This window comes from Arachis ipaensis, chromosome B2 (genome assembly GCF_059453495.1).
Source record: "Arachis ipaensis isolate K30076 ecotype BB chromosome B2, ASM5945349v1, whole genome shotgun sequence".
Lineage (NCBI taxonomy): Eukaryota > Viridiplantae > Streptophyta > Magnoliopsida > Fabales > Fabaceae > Arachis > Arachis ipaensis.
In genome coordinates this window covers 10,093,633-10,104,008 of record NC_142437.1, presented here as the reverse complement: position 1 = coordinate 10,104,008, position 10,376 = coordinate 10,093,633, and the positions used below count along the sequence as shown (strand labels likewise).

The window sequence follows — 10,376 nt, the reverse complement described above, 5'->3', positions numbered from 1 at the left end:
TGATGTCAAACGCAAGTTGAAGAAACATTGCATGTGTTATAGCAAAAGAATGCGTCCTGGAGTGATATTCTTCAGATCTTCTTGATGACGATGGGGAATGCGCATTTCGTTCTCCTATAGTTTAGTGGATATTTATGTTACTTCGTTTGCTCTCTGCGTTTTGGGATATTAGGTGCTGTTTTGATGATTATAGAGACTGCAAACTACACACTTGATTTTAGCCAAAATGAGTTCTTGAATAATTACAGAAATATAAAAAAAAAACATTCATTTAATATGAAAAAAAAAACATCCTAATACTTAACAAAAGAAATATCCAATTATATTTTAGCAAAAATAATTAAATATCTATAAAATTTAAAAAAAAATATGAAATTCTTAAAGAAATAGAGACATTCACATTTATGATACAAAAAATTTCGAAAAATATATAAAAGAACATCCATTTAGTATGAAAAAGAAATATTCTGATACTTAGCAGAAGAAACATCCATATATATTAACTCGTAGAGATTTTGAATTCACCCAAAGATATTTAGCTGAATTTTTACTAATACCCTTTTGGTTCCTAACATTCTTCTTTTACCAAACGTTTATTTCATGGTGTTACACCATGCCTTTTTTTCCATTTGGAAAAAAATGAGCCATAGAATGTGGCCCGTCTGTTTATAAATATCTGCTATATATTTTATATTATTTAAAGTTTTATAAGATGGACGAGATTAATCTCCAAAGTCTATATATACACACACTAAAAAAAATAAACTCAGCTAGCTTTATGAGAAATTATCATTGAAAAATGGCTCAATATTAAAATATCATTTTTTCATTCATTCTAAAGAGAAGTTAAGCTAATAATATAAGCCTTGTTCAGTTTCAAACTGAAGATGGAAGAAGCTCCACAAAGGTGAAGTACACCACCTTCTTCAAACTTTCAATAACATAGTTTATATATATAAAGGTATAGGTATATATGATTGCTTTATGTTTCTTATTTTATCCATTATCCATTATCCTTTAACTATTTTGCAACAAAAAATTGCTAGGTAGTATCTCCTAATTACAATTAGATTACAATGCTTTTCGCTTTTTTTTTTCCCTTTAAACTTGCTAGGTTTAGCTTCTTATTGCAGTGAATTATTTTTTTTTCTTGCATATTACATGTTTGATGAATTGTTTTGTATTATAAATCTATTTTGTTTTTTTTGGTATTATTTTTTTGCATATTACAGGTTTGATGAATTATTTTGCATTTTATTATATTTTCTTTTAGTATTTGATATTGCAATTTATTGTACAATTATTATTAGGAAAAAAAAGAATAGATTCTATTAAAGACTATTGTAAAAAAATTAAATTAAGACAAAGATAAATATAGAAAGTACTATGTCTAATGATTCTAAGTTGATGAAATGAATATGAAAAATTTAAAAGAAAAAAAAGAAAGTGATAACTGATTATGACTGATAAAAACTTAAAAAAAAAAAAATTATTGCTATTGGTGAGAACTCAAGAAAAAATTACAAAAATAAAAAATTAGTTATAAGTATTTTATTTATACCTACAAACACCTATATTGACTGATGAACTTGAATAACAACAAATATTATATTTAAAAAAATTTCTCAAACATAGAATAACACCCTTTTTTTTGTTATTACAACTATGTGTTGTTTTTTATATTGCAATTAAGTATTTTATATTTTTCATTATATTCTATTACAATTAATTTAGTGAAAATACACCTGTGATAGTTTATGGACAAAAATACTAATATATTTCTATAATCAAAAAAATAAAAAGAGAAAATAGAATAAGAATTATAGGTAGAAAATAAGAGTTATAGATTTTTTTTATTTGTTTTATTTTAAATATATTACTTTTAGGACTTTTATTTTCACAATCTTAAAAAAATATTAAAAAACAAAATACAGAAATTAAATGAGAATATAAAATATTTTTACAAATTAAATAAATACTTATTTTTATTTTTTTTTCAGTTTTTATTTTTTATAAAATTCTAAGAATAAAAAAAAATACTGAAAGGTAGATTGTGATTTGAGTTGATAAGCAGGTATGCAGTTGTGACTGGAGCAAATAAAGGAATTGGAATAGAAATAGTAAGGCAATTGGCTTCAAATGGAGTGAAGGTTGTGTTGACTTCAAGAGATGAGAAGAGAGGCCTTCATGCTTTGGAAACCCTCAAAGATCTCTCTGATTTTGTGTTCTTTCACCAGCTTGATGTTGCTGATCCTGCAAGTGTTGCTTCTCTTGCACATTTCATCAAATCCAAATTTGGCAAACTTGATATTCTGGTAACAATTTCGCTACCCTACCTTTCACCACTTATAGTAAATATCATCAGTATTTTCTTAATAACCAACACGCGTTTTTTTTAATTAAAAGTTGAATTACGTTAGTTTTATAATTTTGTCAAATTTTTAATTAGGTCTCTACATTTTTTTTGTCAATTGGATTCATACATTATTTTTAATTTTATAATCAGATTCTTTTTATTATAAAAAATATTAAAATTAACTGAATATTTCTCTACAAATTAAAAATTTTAAAATTAAGAATATAGCATATATTTTTTGAAAAATTATTTTATTAATTTTAATATTTTTGACTAACAGAAAAACTTAATTGTAAATTTAACAAAAAAAGACTAACAGAATAAATAAACCTAAATTAAAACATAATCCAAATACAATATTAATTAAGAGTGTTTGGCATACGAATAATGTTATTGTTTTGGGTAAAATGGGGAAATAAATTTGATAGCTCTTTATTGTGGTGTAACTTGGGGGAAAAAAAGGAATATTCAACTGTATATTGGTAAACTTAGGTCATTCCCTTAATTAATATACTAATTATATTGGATTACTTCTCAAGGTTCTCATTTTGACGATGACTTGCAAGTGTTGCATTTTGTAGGTTAACAATGCAGGGATTAATGGACTTGTAATTACAGACAACGATTTAATCCCTTCAGTAATAGGGAGACCCCAGGTAAGCATCTCTAGGCAGGGATAAATATTTTATCTTCTAATATATAATGCTTACTAATTATGATTGACCTGTTCTTAATCTTCAGGATTTATCTGAAGAAGAACTAGAAAAAGCAAGGATTGAAACATATGAATTAGGCGAAGAATGTTTGCAAATAAATTATTACGGTTCTAAAAGAACGACTGAATCTCTTCTTCCCCTCCTCCAGTTATCTGATTCACCAACAATTGTGAACGTGTCATCTTCCTTGGGAATATTAGAGGTAAGGTATATTAGAATTTATTAAGAGAAATTTTTTTTGGTGAAGAATAGAATTGTTATTAAAAATGGGTTTTGACAATTATTTAACTGCAAGAAATATGTCTTAGAGAAATTTTATTTTTTGATTGACAAGTGACTATAAAAAAACAGTAAACAACCATTTTTACAATTAATAGTAGTAAAAAAATATTTCACTAAATTAATTTTTTTTTTTTTACAAATAATGACCATAAAAATACTTATTTATTTTAAACACAGCGTATATCAAACAAATGGGGCAAAGGGGTGTTAAGTGATGCCGAAAACCTTACTGAAGAGAGAGTCGATGTGGTGTTAAAGGAGTTTATGAAAGATTTCAAAGAAGGGTCATTAAAAGACAAAGGCTGGCCTACGGCTTTTGGTGCCTACACTCTGTCCAAAGCTGCTATGAATGCCTATACAAGAATTCTTGCCAAAATGTTTCCTACTTTTTGCATCAATTGTCTTTGTCCTGGTTATATTAAGACTGATATCACTGCAAATACTGGCTTTTATACGGTGGAAGAAGGTGCTGCTAATGTTGTGAGATTAGCATTACTTCCAAATGGTAGTCCTTCTGGTCTTTTTTATAACAGGAGTGAAGTGCATTCCTATTAAGTCGTATAATATTCTGCATAGATGATCATTACTTCTCGTTCAAGACTTTCGACATGTAATAATTTACTCTTATGTGACACTGGGTAATGTTTATTTCGTTAACAAAGTAATAAATTATGATGTATTTTGCAATTTATAGAATCTAGTAAATAGATATGCACCTCTATGGATGACTAAGGTTTTTTTTTTTTTTTTAAATTGAGCAAATATTTTTTTATAAATTAGGATTGTGATGACAAACAATTAGGATGTTAGAAACTTAGAATTTTTTTTTTTTTTTAGTCAGAAAGAATTTATTTTAGTCATTTCTTTTGTCGTTTAAATTAAACATGAGACTTGCGCACTTTTTAAAATCTATTCATTATAACAAAAAACAGAAGAGAGAGATTTATTTTCTAGCTTTCAATATTGTTCTTGTGTCTATCATCCTGGAACAAAAATCAAACAAAACCTAAATTTTAAATTATAAATTCTCTTGATCAATCTTCAAATACGATCATCATAAGGTATACACATAATATAAGCAAATAAAATATGCAGCTTTAAATAATAAAAAATTTGTGTGCAGATATTTTCTTACCCTCCACATATATATATATATATATATATATATATATATATATATATATATATATATATATAATGGGAATTAGACGGGATTTTTTACTATTTCTAAAACTTAGATCCAAGATCTTTCAATTAAAATGTAAAATAATTATCATCTTCATTAATCTAACTGTTGTTACTATTACACACATCTATCTATTTTATTATATAAAAATTGAGTTTTTATACTTAATGATAAAGTTACCGTGACATACTTCTAAGAGTGTTTTCTAATTTATTTTTTTTAATTCATTAAATACAATTCATTACGATGGTTTAATTATATCAATTAATTAATTTGATTAGATATTTAAGTATCACATAATTTAATATTATGTATATCAATTAATTGAATATAATTGTTAGAATATAATTAGGATCAATTAAATTAATTAGCATTATTTAACATATTTGAATATTTATTATAGGATATTACGTCTTTATTATTTCGATTCTCTTATCACCTATAAATACACTTCTATATTGTATCATTCTACACAACTTGAATACTCACAAACATTTTTCTTATTGCTTCCTCTCTCCTTTCTAAAATGGTATTAGAGGCATAGTATCCTTCTTGAGAATGATACGTTGATTTTCTTATGATGAAATCACCGTACTTTTCATACTTTTATAATAATTCTAGATATTATTATAAATTTTTAGATATTCTTGAGGAGGATTTTCATAAACTTTTGTTAATTTCAAATAATATTATAAAATTATAGATATTTTTATCTTATTGTTCTTAAATTATACATTATATCGTGTATATGAAGAGTTTCATCTTTTTTAAAATAAATATGATATTATATACTTTTTTAGATACAAAGGAAAGTTGAAGTGAATAACAAAATTGATTATATAATAAGATACAAATTTTTAGAATTTCTAGCACAATTGACAAATTTTTAGTTTCAAAATAAATTTTTACTCTATTTTTTATCTTTTATTTGATTTTTTTATAATTTTTTCTTGATTTTTTAATTAATTATGATTGTAATAATTCACCACAAACTTGTGTTTTGTAGAGAAAATTTATCAATCATAAAATACAGAAGGCATAACCAAAAAATTTAAAAAATGTTGATTAATCACAAAATTAAAAAAATATGAATGATGCTTTAATTATGTTGTAAAATATAAATTGGGGCTATTTAAAGTTAGTTTTTTACCATTAATGTTAACTTAAATTATAATAAGATAAAAAGTAAAAATTGTATATGATAATTTAATTTAATTATTTATACTACTAAAAGTATTCTTTATTATATCCCATTCATTTTTATTCTTTATTAAAATGACGATTTTAATACGAAAAAAAAACGTTAAGGACGATTCTAAATCGAAAATTAGAAGAGGAACGGTTTCGATTCTGGCGTAAAACTTTTGGGACTAAAACCATATTTAACCCTTTTTTAAATTAGTAATATAATTATTGTGATATTTGCTTTGCTCAGTAATATTTTTTAATTTATTTAATCTGATTAATCATCTCTTTCTTATTTTATGCTAATTTAACTAATTAAAGTTAATAAATTTTAGTTATTTTAATTCTTGTCACTTTTTTATTTTAATAATGTATTTTAATTAATGTATTAATACAATTTTAATATTTATATGTCATTAATAATAATAATAATCTCATTTTAAAGTGACGTTTTATCCCTCAATTTATATGTAATATGTCTAATTGTAGAAAATTTAGCATTTCTTTATACGATTAGATTAGACATATTTATATTCAATTTATTTGATTACTTAATTAGAATTAATTATATTAAAAGATTAGATTAAGATTATAATAGACTAATTATATTGTTATTAATTAATTATATTAAAAACTAAGATTATGATAGATTATCATTATTTTATTATTTTTTATTTTGATATTAATCTAGATATTTAGTTTTTTTTATTATTATTTTTATTCTCTTATTCTATGTATTTATTCTCATAAATCTTGCTAAATTAAATAAGGTACTTTATATCTTCGTTTATTCCTCTTTTATACATAAAATTTATTAAATTATTTCTCTTCCATCTAATAATTTTGTTTCTCTTCTATTTATATTTATTTTTTTAATATTTTATTGATTCTTATTTTTCTAAATTTTACTTTAATTTATGTATTTATTCTTATTATTACACCTAACATTTTTTATTTATGTGTAATATACATTCTTATATATATTATAGAAATATGATTTGATTCCATTAACTTGCCAATTTTTTTTAAAAAAATCTAAAGCTAAAGCACAAAAATATATTTATAGATATTTTACTTTTTTAACTGAAAAATTTAATATTTTTTGTCATATTTGTTGAAATTCTAAGTTAAATATGAACATTGATTTTTGAAATAGAATAAATACATTTTAAATTTTTTGCATCTAAAAATAATATTCTATCAATGTTAGAATTATTTAGATAAATAAGTAATAGTGAATATAGAATTATTTAGGGTGGATAGAACTAAGTACATTTTTTTATTGAAAATATGAATTTAAAAATATTATATTCAATTCTTAATAGTCAACTTCTCATTGAACCATTGTCTGTTCAAAAGATTTAAAAAAAAATGAAATAATTTTAGGTATATAATTTTTGTAAAAATTTAATTAATTCAAGATATTTTTTGTCGTTGATTAAAAAAGTAAATTAAAATGATAATTTAATATTTTTATACTCTTAAAATATTATTTATTTATTTTTCTTGCATTCTTTATCATCCAATGATCATATTAATATAATTTAATTCAATAAAATTATTTATCATCATTTGATTGAATAAAAATTCTATTTTATATGAACATTATTTTAGGATTTCTCAACCTCAACATTATTCATGTTAAATCATTAAAAAATATAACTGAGAGAACGGAAGCGTCCCTTCATTTGAGAGCATGATTGAGATCAGAGAATTTGACTTTTTGTGGTTCTTTTATCTTCGTTAACCAAAACTTTCTGTATTTCTGATAGGGCTGAATCACAACTCCACTATGAGAAAAGAGCTACAGAGACGAGTTTGATGTGTTAAAGACCAAAATTCTGAAGTCATTATTTATATTTGAGTATGACACTCATTAAACCCTAAAACTCAAATAAAATAGTATCTATGGTTTTAATCTCATTTATCCAAATTAAAAGTAATAATGAGTTATTTAATTCAACATTTATGACAATAAATGAGATCACCGTTATATATGTCATTTAATGTGAAATTACTTAATTTACGATTATAATTAATATATATTGTCCATAAATATATTAAAAAATAATAATTTTCTAACAATCTTTCACTTGGGCTATACATATATATTTTTCTGAGCTTATAAATTTTATGTGCACATTTGAATGTTATTTCTCTGATTACTTTAATAATCTAATCTATCTCATATATTAGTTATGAAATTACCGCAACTTTTATCACATTAGTGTTGCAACGAAACCACGATGATCGCAATACTAAAATACTCAACCACATAGATCAAATTTGGATGAGAAAATTTAGAAATTACATGCAAAAATGATCTCATGCGTGCTTATTTTCAACTGGTCCAACTTGAATAAAAAATTTCTTTTATTCGATGACAGACTCAGCTGAAACTGCAACGGCAATGCTCGGACTCATAGCGACAATGACTAAGTGATGAGTCTGTGGAAGAAGAAGAGAAGAATTTAATAGACTTACAATGAGAGGGGGAGAGAGAGAGGGGGGAATTTACCTAGAGAAAAGGGATTCGATAGGAGAAAGGTGACGACGGGCTCAACAACGACGATAACAGGATAAGCAGTGATGGCGACAGAGCTGTGAAGGAAGATGAGAGCTGTGAAAGAGTAGGCGGCGATGGGCTCAGCAACAACGATGACGGGAGCTATGAGGTTTTTTTGTGAAGAAGCCGAGAAAAAGAAGACTTTGAGTGAGGATGACTGGGTTTCTCTTGCATGGCTATAGGATATGGATTGAAGCTTTGAATCATTGAATCTATGATGTGAGGCAAATCCTAATTCCTAAAAAGTGTTTATATGTATACATCCAGGGTGGATACACTGATAAAGAAACAATAGGATAAACAAGACAAGAATTGAAATTGAATAAAAAAAGATAAATTATACTTGAAATAGAAACAAAAAGGATAGATTGAAATTGAGTACAAAGAGAATCACTCTACTTTCTACCTTATTTTTCTTGACGCAACAAGAAAGGGACTCCTTAACCTAACTTGTCAATGCCATAGTTTGGGAATTGAATCGAAGGGACTCCTCAACCTTCTACTCAATTCCCCGATGCAACAAGAGATGGACTCCTCAACCTCAATTGTCCACACCATGGTTTCATCACAAAACCAAAAAAGGGGTTTTGAACCTCTAAATCATTCTATACTACGACTACAATAGCTAAGGAGGTATTTATAACCTCTTATTAGGTTAAAATAAAGAAAACCCTAAAGTCCATACACATAAGGCCCAATCTAGTAATTAAATAAACAAAATCCAAATACTTTAAATTAAAACATTCTAAAAATGTAAACTAATATCTTCTAAATAACACTTGAACTCTTCATATCACGAACATTTGAAGCGCGTATCATTCTCCTCCTCTTCAAAAAAGATTCGTCCTCGAATCTTGTAGGTGAAAAAAACAATATATGAAAAGTACAATAATTACAAAGAAGATACTTTTTTTCTTTTTATTTTTTTCTTTTTTTTTGTATTTTTTTCTTTTTCTTTTTTTTTTTTTTGCACTTTATGCTTTTTTTTTTATTTTTTTAAACAATAATAAAATACATACAAACAGAAAATAAGAACACAAGAACTTAAAAAAATATGCGACAGACACTAGACTCTCTTTTTTTTATGATAAAAGAAGAACATATATAGATTAATAAGAATTAATCTAATACTTGAATTTTGATACCAAATGATAAAGAAATAAAAGATAAACAAAAAGATAAAGATTCAAACTGAATAAAAAAGATACATTGAAATTGAAATAAAAATAAAAAGGATAGATTGAAATTGAGTATAAAGAGAATCACTCTACTTTCTACCCAATTTCTTGATGCAACAAGAAAGGGACTCCTCAACCTAACTTGTCAACGCCGTAGTTTGGGAATTGAATCGAAGGGACTTCTCAACCTTCTACTCAATTCTCCGATGCAACAAGAGAGGGACTCCTCAACCTCAATTGTCCACGCCATGGTTTTATCACGAAACCAAAAAAGGGAATTTTGAAACCTCTAAATCATTTTATACTACGACTACAATAGCTAACGAGGTTGGTTAAAACAAAGAAAACCCTAAAACCCATACACATAAGGCCCACTCTAGTAATTAAATAAACAAAATCAAAATACATTAAATTAAAACATTCTAAAAATGTAATCTAATATCTTCTAAATAACACTTGAACTCTTCATATCACGAACATTTGAAGCGCGTATCATACACCCTAAACCTGATCATGTCCTGTCCTCAACAAAATCTGCCCCGACTCGGGTCAAGTTATTACCCTCTCCAACCGGGTATTCGGGTACTCTTGCCAAATTTAACCACATATTAATGCTCCATTTATTAAGGGTTTACCGCTAGTCAATGGATTGCTACATACACAAGGCGAGATTCTAACTCCTAATAGTTGTTTAAGCGGACGAGTGAGATGATCACTCAACAAACTCAAATTGATTAAGACAGATACTAATTATTTTTAATATTTTAATATTAAAAATCCTGAGAGTTTGATTTTAATTATAACTTTGTAAAATATTTATAATAATAATTATTATATATATTTTATTAAATTTTTTAATAAAATTGTTTATATAATTTTATGTATTATCTCGTACAAGATATGGAAA

General features: G+C 25.3%; 1 protein-coding gene across 1 annotated transcript; it reads left to right on the top strand.

Moving 5' to 3' along the window:
- The first annotated feature begins 706 nt into the window (after positions 1 to 706).
- LOC107624830 (short-chain dehydrogenase/reductase 1) lies at positions 707 to 4,032 on the top strand. The gene is made up of 5 exons (XM_088504768.1): positions 707 to 907; positions 2,075 to 2,315; positions 2,938 to 3,012; positions 3,098 to 3,274; positions 3,532 to 4,032. Exons 1-5 carry the CDS (start codon positions 888 to 890, stop codon positions 3,907 to 3,909), a joined length of 891 nt encoding a protein of 296 aa, XP_088360894.1. The 5' UTR covers positions 707 to 887; the 3' UTR covers positions 3,910 to 4,032.
- The last annotated feature ends 6,344 nt before the right edge of the window (positions 4,033 to 10,376 follow it).

Coding starts and splice junctions, on each gene's coding strand:
- LOC107624830 (XM_088504768.1), top strand. CDS start 888: ATGGAAGAAGCTCCACAAAG. Junction 908..2,074: donor ATGGAAGAAGCTCCACAAAG/GTGAAGTACACC, acceptor GTTGATAAGCAG/GTATGCAGTTGTGACTGGAG. Junction 3,013..3,097: donor CAGTAATAGGGAGACCCCAG/GTAAGCATCTCT, acceptor CTTAATCTTCAG/GATTTATCTGAAGAAGAACT.